General features: G+C 44.1%; 1 protein-coding gene across 1 annotated transcript; it reads right to left on the bottom strand.

The window, feature by feature from the left end:
* Positions 1-1026: 1026 nt before the first annotated feature.
* Positions 1027-3474, bottom strand: LOC135478185 (uncharacterized). The gene has a single exon (XM_064758457.1). It carries the CDS (start codon positions 3472-3474, stop codon positions 1027-1029), a length of 2448 nt encoding a protein of 815 aa, XP_064614527.1.
* Between the last annotated feature and the right edge of the window lie 15281 nt (positions 3475-18755).

Genomic DNA, 18755 nt, shown 5'->3' on the forward strand with positions numbered 1-18755 from the left:
AGTAGTTTGGAGACATGGAGCACTGCTTATTCTGCCGGTAGTTAGAAACATATCGTTGAAGTGTACTCTTGGATATGCCCCTGTCTTTGGCTACTTTTCGCAAACCCACGCCGTGTTCAACCACACGCCTCACAGCATCCAGCATTGCTTCTGGTGGCACAAGGCCTTTGTCTGTTTTTCTTTTATGGGTCCTAGTCATATTGTTGCAGCTACATGTTCCTGAAAATAAAAAAAAAGCATCCTGAATTTCTTTTGTTGAACTGGGACAGGCTGTCCCACATCTCCCCGTGGTTAGCGAACACAGAATATGGCTGCCCGATACACTATCTCTGATGTAAACAAAGTGAAACTGGGGCTATTCTAGGTCCAAAGTTTGGGCACCCTTGGGCCGAGCGTAGCGAGGCGTTGCCTATTAGCCGGGGGTCTGGTGGCCGCAGGCCCCCAGCCGCTAGATTTTTTCGACGCCCAGAAATGCATTCTAGGCCATATTAAGCACTTTGATAGATGTTATGAAAAGCACTCTCAGGTATTTTAAACAGCTTAAAATATTAGTTAATACTATCCACATATTTATATTTTACATCTATATATATATGTTTTAATAATATAACGATATACGTCTCTGTTGTAGGCCTACGAACTGGGACTGACCCTGAGTTTTAGATGTGACATACATACATGTGACAAATAATGAAACAGTGCATTTTGTCGCAGACCCTCGGGTTTTAATTTATAACACATACCATCACATATATGTCAGCAGGTTTGTTGTTGTAAATAAACAAGTGCATGCACAATGTACCTTGACTTTCACCCAAGCACTGCTTTGAGTTCATTTACTTGCTCATTATAGTAAACATTCTATTTCTTATGTATTGACTTGATGATAGTTATGTATTAACTATCAGTATGTCAGACATGCACATAATAGATACATTCAGAACCATAATGTGCAAAAAGTCTCAAACAAATTGTGTATTAACTCACCAAGTTCATCTTTTCAAATGAAAATTAGCACATTATGATTCAGCAAGGCAGGATGCTACGATCTTTCACTGAAGCCCATTTCTCCGCTATTCTTTTCACGTATGATTCTGAAAGGCTGTCAGGGCCATTCAGGTTTATTCTCATGAAACGATCCAAGCTTGTTTGGTTGAGTGAGGCTCTCAGTGAGCTGCAAATGAGGTTCATGGCAGAAAAACCTCTTTCTACGTTTGCTGTGGAAGGCGGGATTAGTAGTGCCAATTCAAACAATTTCATACAGTGCTTTGTGGTAGTTAAGCTCCCAGAAGCACACATTTGCTGATAAACTGAGGCAGATTCCACGGGATGACTGTCAATGTAGTCACTGGTGTCCATCTTTTTGATTTTCTTTTCTCGGACCATCTTAGCAACTTCTGTCCTGAAATCGTAGCAACAAGTTTCATAAGCCTGATCAAATTCTTGTAGAAAATCTGACCTCTCTCCAACTGCTTCCTGCCTATTAATTAAAGGATAGGAAGTGTTCGTTTCACCCCCGTGAGTATCCAACTGTGTGTCACCATAAAACTCAATGAGAGCATCCAAGTGAGCAAGCCTGTCACTAACTTGAGGCTTGAGTGAAGGATTAAGAAAGGATTGATCAAGAAAGCTGTCTTCTCGTCTGAGGCGTCTCCCCATCTCTGCTCTTGTCTTGTTCTTTTCCACAAATTTTCTTGCTTGTGAAAAGTATTTGCCTAGATCCAAATTTGCAGAAAGCTCTGAAATAGCTAATTTCAGTTTTTGAAATCTTGCCGGAAAAGATGTGAAATCCAGGTTTTTTCTCTGAAGAAACTTAGAGAACTGATTTACGGCGATCAGCACGTCGGCGAGTAAAACTGCCATCAAGCACACTTCAATAAGCTGATCTCTACAGCCCTTTACTTCAGGTTCGCCTCGATTAGCGAACAGAGTGTCAAGAGAATCCAGCAAACAGTCCCAGCGTGACAATATCCTCACACATGCTTCTCCGTGACTCAGCCACCGTGTTGTGCAAGCCTTCAAAATTTTAACAGGCGTGAGGCCTTCAACAGCCTGTGCTTCTTCAAAAACGGCGAACTTGATAGTTGAGTGTTTGAAAAGTTTCCAAACTGTGAGCAATACTTTGTCCAGCTGCTGAAGTAATGGGAATTTCTTCATTAAGTGTACGAATACTAAAGCCAGTTTGTGATTTCTGCAATTCTGGTATATTGCGTGAGGGGATATGTGCCCAATTCTTCTCTGAAGTCCGTTTTTTTCACCAGACATTGTGTTTGTTCCATCAAACCCAGTAAATCGAATTTCTTTCGGTTCAAGTCCTTTCTGTTTTAAAACGCCCATCACCTCAGTGAAAAGCGACCCAGCTGTTTTATCAGCCTTGATTTGAACAATTGATAAATATTCTTCACTAACCTTGTGTGTTATTCTGTCCACGTACCTGATGAAGATGGTGAGTTGTTCTCGATCTTTTTCATCTGTGCTTTCGTCTGCTAAGATGGTAAAGCCAGAGCAACAGGCCAGCTTATCGAGAAGATCTGTCTCTAAACAACAGTTTATCGCACACAGAAATTCCTCAACGCTTGTAGATGACAAGTATGTGGCGTTTTTAGCACTAGATTGGCAATGCCATCGTAAGTCTTCCTCTCCCAAATTTGCAATAAAATTCACAAATTCTTGAAAGTTCTGTTTTACTGCCCACTTTTTCTTAGCAATGAAGTATGTTGATTTTATCAATTTTTCGACTACTCTCAGATTTCGGGCTTGTTCTGTTTGTTTTTGTTTTGCCAAAGAACTCGTTATCTGCTGTGTTATATTTCCCTTGGAAACCATGGCTTGTATAGCTCTTTTCTGAGTAATGGCATTCTGGTGTTTACTGCCACGGCTGTGATTTTCTAAAACCCTTTTTGGATGGCCTTCTAGTTTAACTGCTTTATTTTTCCATGTCTCGTCACCTGTTACAGCATATTCCTCACATAATTTGCACTTCCAACCTTGTTGGTCATGACTGTAATAAAGCCAAGAAAACATTTTTTCCCACTGGGCCCGTGATTGACCGTCCCTGTTTGTTCGTCCGTCAAATCTTTTGCCCTCCGTTGTGCTATAGTCTAAAGGCTCGGTTTGTTCTGGTGTTGAAGGCCTATCGCTGTCGACATTTTCCTGTATATTTTCCAAGTTTTCTTGGGTGTGAAGTTTAGAAGTGCTTGGTGTTTCGCTGGTGCTTGCCGACGCCGGTTCGGGGCTAGGGGATATCAGCACGCCCGACTCCGGCACCTCTGGCTCTGCAGCACTTCCCTCACTATCGATGCCGTCACGTGTTTCATTTGCTTCTGAAATTCTTGCCTTTTTTCGACCACTACCGCCAAAAAAATCTGTTATTTTTTGTGGATTTTTCAGGTCCTCTGTGCTGTTTAATCGGTCGGATCTATACGTTGACGCTTTTTTGTTATGGCTAACTCTAGTCGTCTTTGGACGCGGCATTTTGGCATCAATCAACCGGTACGTCTCGCTATCACCTCGCCTGCCATTTCTTGCCTAGTGCACGATTTCGGGGTCACCGCGCACGTTCAGTTGCATTGGCTTTGTATGCGCGATGTCCTTCAACCTGTCTGAGGTCACTGTCTTGCACGTGTGACCTGATTATCCTAACATTTATTGGGAGAAGAGTTCCACTCTCCGCGCAGATTCAAACAGCATGTGACAATGCATATTCTGTATCCTCTTTGCAGAGATTTAAACAATACATCACGCTAGCTACCGATTGTGATTGTAATGGCCTATTTAAGGGTGTTTTGATGTCGTTTTGTTTCCTACTGTTTAGACCGATCCATACAAGCAGTGAAGTTCATTTTTCCGCGAATATTGTTTTTCTTTGTCACTCGTTTGGGCGCCCAAACTGGCGACGCCCAAACCCGTTATATCGGGTTCAAAATCGGCCTAGATCAGCTCCAGTGAAACATCTACCTCAACAAACAAACATATATGGGCTTACAAACCATGCGTTTTCAAAACTTTAGCTGTTGTACTTTGAAAGCAAGAGGACATATCAGCATGGCCGGAAAAGAAGTTTTTTTAGGACAAAATTCAAATTATGTTGCTATACTCACAGATTTGATAGCAGAACGTTGTTGTCAAAACACACAGGGCAGGAAGACAAGGGTCGCAGAAAATGATTTTTTTTATTCTCATTGGCTGAAAAATAAAAGAATACCAAGACCTGTCCCATTTCTCCCCTGTCCCAAGTCTCCCCGCTCTCCCCTACCTTGTGCCAGGGGTCATAACCTTCTTCTCCCCGTTTTGACTGATTACTATTGATATCGCACACATGGAACATTCGGGATATTAATAGAAAAAAATTCTGCGACATAACTGAGTTGAAATAAGGGGTTTGCTGAGAAGGTTTGCACACAGTCCAGTAGGCCCTATGAGGCAAGTGGTGTCTTTCGAATCAGACCCATGTTTAAACATATACCCAAGAACTTTTTCATGTCCACTACCCCGATTCCATTTTCTGGCCACTTCCTAAAACGTGATGTTGGAAGACTCTGAATCCATTGAATAATGTTACCATCGCTCAGAAAAAAGCGTGCATACGCATTGATCTCGCGTACCAAGTGTACAAACATGTCTTGATCAAAGTATAAATAAAAATACTCTATGGGGTCAGAGTTCCTCGCTGGGGGATTTCTGGGACCAGGGTGTCGTTCAGTAAATTCCGGAATGTCAGAACGCTCAATATTTTCAGGTGGTCTGACAATAATCCATGAGTTGCCATCACCTTCCGTGTTGTTGTTGTTGTTGTTGTTGTTCATAGCATCAACGCCGCCAGTGTGACTATCCCCAGGCCGTTGGTCATTCCACTCACTGTCTGAGCTTGAATCGTTGTCAAACTCATTATCAGAGTCACCACCAGCTATATCAAAGTCACTATCAGCGTGGTGACTGTCTTTATCGCTGTCAAAATCTACTCCAAATTCGTCGAACACATTTCTCTGACTGGCGGCCGCCATTATGTAAAGAAAGCCTCAATATAAATTTTCGAGCCTTGAAACAGCGAGTATAGAACGGACTTGATCATTGGCTGTCCAATTACTACTGATCTATAGAAGCCTACAGTATCCAGCCAATCGTAGGGTTCATTACATGTTCATTTTTGGTGCCTCACCCTATCTTAAAACCAATGAAAAAAATGGGCCGATCTCATCGGCCTGAGTAGTCCAGCTACAGGAAACGGGCCGATCTAATCGGCCTGCACCAGATATAGGGTTAAGGGGGAACAACAATCTAAACTGATAACCAAAGTCAATGATCATTTACCTCCCTTGGAGTAGGCAAAACAACATGTGCCATATATGGCACTCTGGGCACTAGAGGGTTAAAAATAACACACACTTGGTCATCGTCTGGGTGGCCTGGTTGTTAGGTAGGGTCATCGGAGGCTGGACGTCAGGTAGGGGAGAGCGGGGATGGTTCGGACACTTTTCACGAATGTCTCCTAAATACCCAAACTTATCAGGGAAAAGGTGTCATGAGTGCACCACAGTAAAGTTGCCCGTGCCAGCTGTCTGCAAAACAAGAATCCCATTCTAGTCTCTTAAGAGTTGCTGCTATAATGAAGGCGACATCTTTGTGTCGAACTGTCCGAACCCTCCCGAAATGTTGGGATACTCTGGACAGGCCGGTGGGTACCTCCGGACAGCATGTAATGTAAGGTATCGTAGAGGCATTGGCGTTTGACTGCATCTCGCAAGAAGCAGTGCGGACTTCTGGCATTGAAAACATAAACAGAAATATCTGAAAACGTTCAGTTTTTTCTTTTTTTTTGAACTTTGAGAACTGGTGTGCGACTCATAACATTCGAGTCGAATACCCGCATTAACTGAATTAATGATGTATGTATGAAAGACAAAAGCAAACATTTGCAATTCCCAAAACATTGAAGTAGGGGAGACCGGGGCGCATTGGGACGTTTTACACATAAATCAAAATTTGTGACAAATTATTCCAGACCCCACTAAAATTATTAGCTGATAGAATGAAAAACTAGTAAGGCTAATTAAAGAATCTCGTCTTTTGTTGATAGCTTATGTTCTGCTCATCCTCAGTTGATTTAAGTTTTTTAAAAATTGTGTCCCAAGGCACCCCAGTCATGGGGTGGTTTGGGACACACCATGGGGCACAATGGGACGCACTTCAAAGAGCAACAAAATCCTTAGACAAATCTTGTTTTAAACAGTGGTTTTATTACAATGACGTGGACCCGTAACATTGTATCCATTCAGTATCAACCATGTGTGAACAAGAAACTTATAAACAGCCTTGAGTTGTCTTTGGATAATCCGTCACGAAAACTTTACACAGAACTTATGTGAACAGGAAACTAACTGTCAATGTCAATAAACAGCTGGTCAGAAACATCTGCCCTGGCAAGTGTTTCCTGGTCTTCTGAGACCACAATGACTTTCGGAGAAAAGTGACGTCACGCCCGAGGTCAGCTACTGCAACCTGTAATACCGACTGAGGTCAACATCACGGAAGAACAGTAGGCCGTTTGTGCGTTTTGTGGCTCCGACAGCGGAAGGCTGTGGCAGCTTTTGGACGATATCATCGATGTCGATGTCATCAGTGCCATCGATTTCAGGGAAAGAGAATACATCCTGCTGTTTTTTGGACGGTTGTCTGACAAGAAATCTTACCTCCAGCATATGGAACCTGTCTGCCTCCTGTGTGATTCTCCCTACATAGTGTTGAACTACTCTCTTTGACACATATTTAACCACAACAAAATCTCCAGTTTTAAGATCCTCTGGTTTAAGCGAAGGTTCACCCTCAGAGCTATCAGAGACAACATCGGATGTGTCCTCTGAGGAAGAACTATCATCACTCTCTGGGGTTACTTCCCTGTCATTACGTTTCTGGGCTCCATGTTTGTATGACCTCCCACTTACCCTTAATTGCCTCTGTTGAAAATCTAACTCTATTTGTTGTTTGACAGGAGTGTCAGTAAGAATGGATGTTTTGCCCTTTTTCCTACCCCCTCGTGTCTGTTTTCTTGGTCCAGCTTTTGGGAATGGCCGCACCTGTTCCGGTGAAAAGTGTTGCGAATTTCCCGAGTCCTCTTCACTAGCTGCATTTCTTGCAATCTCAGTGGTCAAATGATGTTCAGGAGTGCCTGTACTTGGGCCAGGGTCTGTGGCATCTGCGAGCAGTTCCTATAAATGTGAAGAAATTTATTAGATGTGCCCTTGTCTGTTTCTTTACTATTTCAGTAAACTTTCAAAATAACTTTCAAGATAATATAGAGAAGAACCTGTAGATGAACACAACATAGGCAACTAAGGAGTTTCTTTGCTATTTCTTTAATAGTTTTAATGCATTATAAATACTGGCAATGTCATTACTGGGAGCATATTGATATGGTTTTCAGCGGAATGTGCGATGAAAATAAAAGCATTTCGGGCATCTAGTCCTTACCTCTGTCTCTGTAGTGTTGGGCCTGTCAGTGACAAATCCGGAGAGAAACTCGTCTTCCTTGAAGATGTCCCTGTTGAATGGGCAAATACCCGTTACCCGGAAACCAGAGACGATGTTGCGTGGACAAAAAGCTTGTGGATAAGCCTCCCCCAAAATACCGGCTATATCGTAAATGGTCATTGGTTGTCCAGGATGATTCAACTGCCACCCGTTGCAAGCGGAGTTGAAATACTTTTTTAGGGGGCCGTAAACCGTCCGGTCAAGCGGCTGTAGTTTATGGCTACAGTGGGGTGGAAATGTCATCATAACGATTCCATTGTCCTTTGCTTTGTCCAGGATGGTAATCGAAATGTGACTGTCATGGTTGTCCAGAAGTAGCAGGACTTTGTTTTCCTGGCTACAATGACTGTGAAGGATGAAATGATCCAGCCAGACTTCGAAGTTGGAAGTTGTCATCCATCCGCTTTGGAAGGCTACACCCTTTGTCCCCGGAGGTGCGTTATTGATCATATGCTCTTTGAAATGGACGCGCGGAAAAACAAGAAAGGGTGGAATTGTGTTTCCAATAGCGTTGACTGTGCCCAGCATGGTGACAAGCGCAACACGTTCGGCAGAAGTCACCTGGCCGACTTGTTAAGCATTTCTTTCTGCAATTACATTAGGTGGAGTTTGGACTGTGGTGAGTCCGGTCTCGTCGCAATTGTAGATACACCCTGGCTCAAATTTGTACCGCTCCATGACACTGGCAAGATTGTTGAAAAAGTCCCCTACATTGGTCTTGTTGAAACTAGTAGCTCGACTTAAACTTGTCGCTTCAGGTTTTCGGACAGAAAGCCGCTTATGGCGAGACATAAATCCAAGAAGCCAGTCTTCACCTGAAAATAGACAGCCGCCTTTGTCAATGAAATGAGCAAACGGTTTGTCAAAATTTGCACACCTTGAATTTAAATCAATACATCTCGATCTGTGAGCAAAGACACGAGTTAAAGCTAGCTTACCTGCTTGTCGGTTTGTCTCCCAGGACACTGGTGTAGCCTTGTTATTTTTTACGGCGTATTGGAGGGCAAGGTCTCTGCATGCTTTGGTTGTCAATCCATGATGATGCTTGAATGCGGTCAACAGGTAATACTCTAATTCGGCCTCTTCTGCATCGCTGAATACTCGAGCCGTGGCATAGAAAGGAGAAAAACGAACATTCTCTTTCCCAGATGATTTTGCTTTACTAACATAGCGTGCAAGAGTTGATTTAGGGATGCCAGTCTCTTTAGAAGTTTGCCGTATGCTTTAGTCGTGATCTATGATGAGACATACGGCCCTTTTCATCTCGTCCTCTGATGGAGGCTCAGGCTTCTTCTTTTTTCTGTGTCGAACCATTCTAGACAGAAGAAACATGTCAGAGTGAAGGTTTGGCAGTCATTCTGTACTATTGTTATCATAACACAATCAAAATTATTCCGGGGCACATTGGGACACTGTCCCAAAGCACCCCTATCGTTGTGTCCCATTGCGCCCCGAAAGCATAGCATCGCCATTTTGAACGACTGACCAAACATGTGCAATCAGATTATACAAACAACCCACCAAAATATTACCGATGTGATAATATTTAACTATGGCAAGTAAATGGTAGTATGACCCTCACACTCTTGAACAGTATGAAAATAATCACGAAGCTCAAAATTTACTCCAAGCTACCAAAAAGTTAAATTTTACTCACCTTTCAGCCCTGGTGTCATGAACAATCCCTTCAAGACAAAAAAGGAAGCAGAAAGGAATTCCCCTGACCAACATGATGTCATAAGGGGGAATCCTTTCTATTTTTAGCGTAAATTCCTCTTGTCCCACTGTACCCCATGTCCCAATGCGCCCCGGTCTCCCCTATACAGGTGCTTTATGTAGGACGCGTATTGGTGCACATTTTGCACATCTGACGAAATGTAAGTTCTAAAAATAAAGCATGTATGACCTCTCTGTTGTTGAACAATTTACTTCAACACACAACCAGTCCATCAAACGAAAATGCAAACTTGATGTATCCACTTAAGCGCTTGTTGGACACCACCAGAGGGCTGGGCAGTATCCCCCTTATCTGACTGATGTTAACAGACGCCAAATCCTCGACATGCGGGTAAATGAATGCATTGGCAACTTTTGACGATTTTCTGAGATAGGAAATGTCAAAGTTATTCTCTTCGTCCTTACGCGAAGTGATCTTTCCAATGTAATGGACATGGTTTTGAAATTCAACAAGAACAAAGTCATTTTGTTCTGGGTCTCTGTCCAGAGGCGCATCAACAAGGAGGGAACTGTTCTCTTCATCGGAGGCTTCCGATTCATCGTGTTCTGTCATTTCGCCATCAGAGCTACTGCTACTGCTTTCCGCATTTTTAGCACCCTTCCGTTGCTGAAACAAGGAGATTTTCCTGGCTCTAATGGATTTGCTCTTCATTTCTTCGATAGCTGATTTTTCAGGCGTATCTGTTGCTATCATGCATTTACCACGTTTTCGGCCTGTTTAACCTTTCCTCTCAGGGGTTTTTGGAAAGGGGGCAATGTCAGACGGACTTACAGGATTTGAGGTTTCCCCAGACTGACCAGGCGCAGCGTTCGAAACCGGAATAGGCGCCATATTTGGCGACTAGCCGCCCTTCTCCGATGGGTGTGGCCTATCCGTGACAGAGGACATCAAGAAATCTTCCTCCCCAAACAGATCGCGGTCAAATGGACAAATTCCTGTGCACCGGAATGCCGACTTTATGTTTGTTGGCGTTGCAGCTCTGTCCCATGCTGTTGCCACAAGAGGCGGTAAGTCGTAAATGGACAGAGTCTGGCCCGGGTGGCTGAGCATCCAGCTGTCGGCTGCTTGGTTGTAGAATGTTTTAAAGGGACCAAAAACACAGCCGCTGCGATCTAAGGGCTGTAGCTTATTCGATGTGTGAGGCGGCAGGGTTAAGATAACGACGCCGTTTTCTTTGGCATAATTGAGACCATCAACAGACAGGTGTGAATCTTGGTTATCCAGAGTGAGGAGAATTTTCTTGTCTTGAGTGGATCTGGTGTGTTGGACAAGATGTTTCAGCACTAGTAAGAAATTCTCACTTGTCATCCACCCTGACTTATGGACAAGACCAAGGGCACCAGCCGGAGCTCCAGACATCATGCGGGCAGCGTCCATGCGAACCCTGGGGAAGACGAAGGCTGGGGGTAGGGCATTTCCATTTGCGCAAATAATTCCCGCCACTGTCACAAGTTCTCCCCGTTCTCGAGATGTTGCTTGACCCACCCGATGAGCACCTTTATGAGCGATGACTTTTGGAACACGCTGCACTGTTGTGCACCCAGTCTCGTCCAGATTGAATATTTCTGATTCATTGAAATTGTAGCGTTGAATGACTTCCGCAAGTTTATCTTGAAACACCTTTAGGTTGTCCGGTTAAAACTTGTCATGCGCGCTAGGCTGGTCGCTTCAGGGCTACGGATACTAAGACTTTTGTTTCTGTGAAGAAAACCGGTTAACCAGTCTTTGCCAGCCATTTTGTTTGTTGCCCAGGTTTCAGGTGTTCTGATGTCATTCTGTCTTGCGTATTCATAAGCTAGCCTGCGCAAGGCCTTGGGTGTTAAGCCGTAGTACATGGCAGAGCATTTCAATAAATACTCCGTTAGTTGTTGTTCCATTTCCTGAGAAAACACCTGCCTGGTATTGAACTCGCCAACCTTGAACAGGAAACCTTTTCGAGCTTTGTCCACATAATCTTTCAACGTTGATTTTTTGATATTATGTAAATCTGCAGACTTTCGCAATGACAGATTGCCGTCAAGCACATCTTGTACAGCTCTCTCCATATCTACCGGCTTCACAACTCTCTTAGTTTTCCGTTTATACGTGCTAGGCATCCTGAGAGGCGTCTTATAGAAATTCTGCAAAACAAAAACATGAGTTGTAGGGATGGTTCGGACGCATGGGGAAGATTCGGACAGCTGTCCGAAGTATCCCCGCATGTTATTGAAGGAATAAAAATGGTCGAGTGGGAAATTTCCGCAGGACAGGGATACAGTTCTACACCTAAATCATGTCGCATGGGCACAGCTTTCAGGGGGTATGGTAGGTTTGTTGAACATCTAAACTTAACCCGTGCATACAGTTACAACGCACCGACGAAAATATACATCAGAAACGGGGAAAAATTAAAGTTTCCATACCTGTAGAAGTCGAAGGCCTGTCAAAACTCCCCATGTGACTGTTGTTGTTGTTTTAACACTTGGAAACTATCTAACCAATCATAGATGTCGTGACAAGCATTGTTTGGCAAAAATGTGCAGTGTCCGAACTATCCCGCTGTACGAACCATCCCCGCTCTCCCCTACAGGGAGGTTGTTGGCTGTCATCAAATACTCCACGTACATCTGGGCGAATGCCGGGTTCGATTTGTTGATCGGCGGCTCATTTAAAAACTGCCGCAGTTGGTCTTTTACACTCTTCTCCACAGCCCACGGGAGGGAGGCTGCCTTATGGGCCTGGCGCATGAACTTGACCAACACAGCTCCCTCTTTCAGGTAACGCATACGGGCCTCGTCCACGATACTAAGGCCAGCTCTCGGTTCTCCAGCAAGGGAGGTCGGGGAGGAGATGGATCACTCGTGGTGTTGGTGGGTTGTTGACCGCACACTTCGCGCTGTAACTTGAGGAGGTGGGGTTGGAGAGCTACATCGTAAGCTTGCCACAGCAAGGCTGTTAGCGCCGTCTCAAGCTAAACGGCTCCGCCTTTTCCACCGGCACGTTGGGGATGCTGGGGGCGGTAGTAGTAGCAACAGTCTCATCATCAGCAGTCGCAGCAGCAGTCACAGGAGCACTCACAGCAGCACTCACCTCTCCATTCTTCCCCTCCTCCTCTGTCTCCATCTCCATCCCCGGCTCTTGGTGCTCTTGGATGTCGTCGTTTTTTCCAGCCTCTACCACCACCAGCAACAAGGCGTCGATGTCGGGGATGGCCTGGACCAGTTTTTGCCAGTAAGTCCGGTACTTGAGCGTGATACCCTCACTCGTCGGGTAGAGTGGACCGTTCGGACGGTAGGCTCGCCATTTCTTCACATAAACATACAGGACACCCTCCGAGTTCGTCAGCGTGGACAGAAAGTACCCGTTGGATAACTGCTTCCGCACTGGTAGATCTACCCGCCTCAGGTAGATCAGCAGCCAGGGTCTTGAGCCGAGTCCACCCCTCCCCGTCAAGCCTGACGCGTTTGGGTGGAGCGTTCGGGTCTGTAGGTGATTGGCAAATCTCAATCGTCTCGTCTCTACACACCCCCTCCCACAGTCAGGAGGCGAGTTGTAATTTGGCAAGAACCTCGCTGGGTAATGCCAGGCACACCTTCTCGGGAGGTTGTTGCTGCTCGGCAGTGGTGGATAGCTGGGCAGGTGCAGAAGCTGAGCGTTTCTTCCTGATGGCAGCATGCAGGGGGTTCATGGTCGTAGAGCGTTTCATCTCGGCAGGCAGGTAGCAGTCTCTCTCTCTTCTCTCTCGGCAGATAGGTCGGGTCGTCAGCAGGCTGGCAGGCAGGTAGGGCGTCATGTAAGTCTGAGGATGCTGGTTGTCGTCTTCACCGGCTTTTATCCTATCCACGCGGAACTCAACCACACGCTGATTGGTTCATTTTTTCTTACATAACCCCTTCTCGCGCGCTGATGGGTCCGTTTTGGGGGCGATCCATTGGTCCGTTTTGGGGGCAAATCCCGCTCACGAATGGGGCCGTTTTTGGCAACAAAGAGCTGTGCCACTCAACTTTACAAGCCGACGTTTTGGCTCCGTTTTTTTTCACTCCCACTGCCCCTAGTCCCCCTATACTATACTCTACTATAATATACTCTAGTATACACACCCCCATGGAACAAACCCGCTACAGGTACCTGTAGCACATGTGGCATGGTCTAAATGGTCCAGAGCTGTGACGTCATTCCCGGGGTACAGGCAACTCCTCAAAAATGACTCCTCAAAACGGAACCAAACGCGCATACTCTACTACTTGCCCTTTACCGAGTGGTCTCATCAGATACTCGAAAACTTTATCAGCCTGACCAGTACGAGCATCTACATTTGGATCATACAAAGTCTCCTTTCCAAAATACACAAGGAGATTGTAGACATACCAAAGTGCTGTCACACAAGCTAAAGGTTTTGATATGATTTTCCAGGGCTTTGACGCATTGTACTGTTTATACTTCCATCGTCCTTTCCAACCAATAACCATCTCATCAAATGACGTATTCTCGAACGGGTAGAATGCAGCCTGGAATTTTTCGAGAAGATTATTCAAGAACGGCTCTATCTTTTCCTTCGACACAGTCAACATTTGATGCGTGTAACATTGTGTGATATATGGCTTCGAATATCTCTCTCCCTATTATTTTATGGTACCAAGGAGTATAGTCAGGGGAGAATTGCGACCAATAATCCCTTATTTCGGGTCGTTTATCGAGACCCATAGCTATCAAAATAGCGAGTGTTTTGTACAGTTCATGTCGATCGATTGGCTTCCATAACCGGTACACAGACCTGCGGCGTGGTGGGGTATTTAGTTCTATCTTGTGTTTAGCATGGTCGTTTATCATATCGATCAAATTATCCAAAACATCAGGCGATAACAGTTCAAATAAACAGTCTAGTTCTTTTGATTTGTCATCCAGCTCAGCTATGACACCTGGGTGTTTAGCTGGCTCAAACGGAAATGCTAATCCAGGGGCATCATTTTGATCAGTACTAACATCACTCCAGTTCATTCTATTATCAGGAATGTTAGCACGATCTACAGGGTAAGGCCTACGCTGAGATCTGCCCCTACCTCGTACCGTTACCCTGGCAGTTTTGCGAGCTGGCTCATGGCGATTGTCAGTCATCACTACTGTGTTTATTTTTGGGTTGCCTGGCGTTTGGCACTGCAACTGTGGCATCCAGTCAGGGTTTATACCATTATCGTCATTCCATATAGGCCCGACATTTTGTTGAGCTCTACCTTGACCTACGACGGGCACGACCACGGGTTTGACCCCGCCCCCTTCCCCTGCCACCACGTACCCTACCAGTACCATGTCTACCCCTGACACCAGCATAAAGGCCCTGGTCTGAGTTAGTATCACTGTCAGAATCTGCTCTATCGGCGTTGATTTGTTCATTATTTGAGTCCTTACCTGACGTGCCAGTGACAGAATGAGCTCTTGGTTCATTGTCACTTCCACCACTATCGGTATCGGACATGTCATCTTCACTGTTTTTTGCATGTTGTAGTTGTACCTCGGCAAAATCACGAATTTCGATGTCAGAATTATACTCACTAAATGTGTCATTTTCGTTGTCGAAGTCATCATCTCCTGAAGTGTAAACCTCGCCGCCATTATCAGCTGACCATGAAAACAAAAACAAAATTCCACGTCGAACTCGGTATAACTAGCTATCAAGATGGCTGCCTACCAACATACTGTAAATGGAAAATGTCTTACCCAGGATCACGTGACTCTCGCCGTTGATGTTAAAAATAACCTAATCGCCGGGATTCTCCCTTTTACGCGTCATATGACAGGTGTGATACTCGCTCGACTGGAGTCGAGCCTCGGCCGTGAGACGAGTTTTTCGTGGCTCGACTGCATTCGAGCGTAGGTCTCAAAGAGTTAAGGGCTTCCTCTCAACCGACTTCGTCGAGTACTGATAAGAAGAGGAAGGTTGAGGTTTTATCGGACGCACCTGACAATAGACCGGACCATTAGCTAGCTTTCATTGTACTCTCAACGAAGAGTGAACACCGACCAGCCTGTAAAATTCATCCTTTCGTTTTGAAAAGGGCTCTTGAGGGCACAGCTGGGACTTCAAAAAATTACGATCTGGGGACATTCTGATCGAATGTTTCCGGAAACAACAATCGCTAAATTTACTTTTCCTGAAGAAAATTACTGATATACCTGTATATACGTCCTCTCACAATTCACTGAACAGCTGTCGAGGAATAATACGTGACCCGGATCAGGATATAATAGACTTATCGGAAGAAGAAATCTGTAGAGAACTAAATTCACAAGGTGTTACCAGAGTTAAACGCTTCACCACGAAGAAAGCGGGTACCATCCTAAAATTAAACACGTATCTTTTGACCTTTTAATAGTACCTCTCTTCCGTCCCATATCTACATTGGCCCGTATAGGGTTAATGTAGACTTCAATATTCCCAATCCAACACGTTGTTTTACTTGTCAAAAGTTCGGTCACGGCAAAAGCCAATGTAAAAATCGCTACCTCAGTGCAGAAAGGTTCTAAGTGTAAAACAGACAAAATGAGGAAATTGAATTTTAATGTTTGGGCCCACCAAAGAAATACAAATTATTCAATATCAAAAACGTTTGTAACATCGATGTACATAGATTATAGACCCAATTTCACACAACAGTAGTAGTAATAGGGCTACGCTAGAAGTCTTATGATTATGCAACGTATTACGCAATATATTACATAATTTATTACATAAAAACATGAAGCAAGGTTATGATCACGTGGTACATGCTAAGACCAATCGCAGACCTCTAATATGGAAACAGTCACGTGACATTTTGCTATATAATTCGCGCCAAAAATCATATCGGCATCCAGCCCCAACAGATCACAGCAGATGCACAACAACAACAACGCTTGCCTTTACAACGACAACGCCAGTCTTAACGACAACAACATCTGTTTCTACAACAACAACACTTGTCTTTACAACAACAACACCAGTTTTAGCGACATCATGAATTACGAAGTCTATGGAGATCTCGTCGCTAGAGTCTTCCAGGAGAGGACAACTATTTACGTGGAGCTGAGCAAGAAGGGTGATACAGCTGGCAGGGAGAGTGTCAAAGCCATCACAATGACCCAGAGGACATGGGAACGTTTTATCTTTTACATGTCAACCATTGACATGCACATTGAGTCTGGCAAACCCACTCCTCAACCTCTGTTGTTGGGGGAAGATATACACATGTCCTACGGTGACTACAAGGGGATGTCACTCGTCCATATAAGAAAGTGGGAGAGGAGTAGGAGGGGACTGCTGTGTCTATGGAGATGAATGCAACCGTCCCGAATGCTCCGGCTAGGAAGAAAATAAAGAAATGTGATACAGACAATGATGATGAGGACTCTTTCGTAAGTGGTGGGGGCCTTCGCAGCAAAAGATCCCAATTCTTGCGACAGACTGTAAATGGTGTATACAAGGATGCTGTTGTGAAAGCCATCCGTCTAAAGAGAGAGGAAGGCATTGATGACTTAGCGGCATTTGACGAACAGTTTCAAAATGCATTTGCCTCCCTGGATGAAGATGCCCTCATCGAGGAGGTGAAATGTCTCCTCTACAAATCGGCGGATGTATACGTGCCTCCCGTATTCCTGATCAGTTATGAAGATAAAGTGTGGCGTGATTGTTATTTGAAGACGAGATGCTTCATGGACAATTTAAAGTCTGAAGTTATGAACATTTTGGTTACAGATGAAGGTGACATGAATGATCACTTCGAAGACGAAGGAATAGACTGTGCCTAATGTTTATGTATGATTATTATCATGTGTTTATATTCCCAGAATACAGTTTTGAAAAAAAATGTACTCTCTGTTGTTTGTTATTTATACGATGTGTTTCACTAGTTCCCCACCATTCGTTCCGAAGTAAGCTGCAGAGATAGTCATGGATCCGTCACGATCTGAGATTGATAAGATCTTACAGAAACTGTATTATACCCCAGCCAGCCAATCATCATACGGTGGTGTACAGGCCTTGTACAGGGCAGTCAGGGAGAACGGGTATACCATCTCTAATAAAGAAATCAAGGAGTGGTTAAAGACACAAGATGCGTATATATTGCATAAACCGCCTGCAAAGAGGTATAAGCGAAACAGAGTTAAGGTGGATAAGTTCGACGACCAATGGCAAGCTGATTTGGTGGACATGAGTCATATGGCCAAATCTAACAGAGGGCATAAATATTTATTGACGTGTATAGATGTATTTTCGAAATTCAGCTGGGCTATTCCCATGAAAGATAAGACTGGTGGAACAATGGTGAAGGCATTCGGCAAAATACTTAAACAAGGCAGAAAGCCTGTGTATCTCCAAACTGATAGCGGATCTGAATTTTTTAACAGAAAATTTCAACAGTTTTTGAAATCCAATGAGGTTTACCACTTCAACACACACAATGAAACGCAGGCCAGTATTGTAGAGCGTTTCAATAGGACTTTAAAGTCTAAAATGTATAAATACTTCACAGTCAAGAATACTCAACGATATGTGGATGTCTTACCCGCCTTGATATCTAGCTATAACAAGTCATTTCATAGAAGTATTAAAATGGCTCCCGAACAAGTGAATAAACTTACAGAAAACATAGTACGCAAGAACTTGTATCCCGCCGAAAAGACTAAATCCAAATTTAAATTTAATGTGGGTGATAGCGTTAGGGTAAGTAAGGTGAAAGCCATTTTCGATAAAGGCTATATACCATCGTGGACAGATGAAATATTCATAATTCACAGTCGACATACCAGAATACCTCCTGTGTATAAGTTACGTGATTTAAACGGCGAAGTATTACGTGGTACCTTTTACGAACAAGAGCTACAGCAAATTATTAAAAAGGATGATGAGTATTACAAAATAGAAAAAATCCTAGAAAGAAAACGCCGAGGGGGGAAAACCTATTATAAAGTCAAATGGAAAGGTTGGCCTTCCGCCTTCAATTCATATGTATCGAAAGAAATGTTGAAAACATTATAAAAAAAGTAATATACTATTAAACAGTCATTCGCACAGGCGGCATGGCAGGTATCAACACAAACGTGGAAGCTAGGCATCGGTAAAAATACGCAGCTGGTGGCTTACTGATCAGTCTGTCATTGGTTATTGTCATAGCTACAACCATAACGCTGAGTGTTAATCACACGTGTAGTTGTAGCAGTAAGTCGCCGCCACGAAATACTAGCTTAAAACCTTGTAACATAACTACGTGCGCTAAAGCTGTAGGTTTGCCCATTGGAAAGAATGTGAGAGTGACAGCTTGTATGTATAGAGATAGTCCACGTATTGACATCAGAAAGTTTGTGAACGACAGATCTACTAGGATAGGTATAGGACTGGGGATTGACCAATGGGTAGCTCTCAAAGAACACATGAGAATCATAGACAAGGGCTTGAAAATACACTAGTTGTTCTAGTCTCATTTGACCGCTGAACTCACTCGCGACATGCTGGTGACCTTTCCTTTATTCTGCCAGT

This window comes from Liolophura sinensis, chromosome 11 (assembly GCF_032854445.1).
Source record: "Liolophura sinensis isolate JHLJ2023 chromosome 11, CUHK_Ljap_v2, whole genome shotgun sequence".
NCBI classification, from domain to species: Eukaryota; Metazoa; Mollusca; class Polyplacophora; order Chitonida; family Chitonidae; genus Liolophura; species Liolophura sinensis.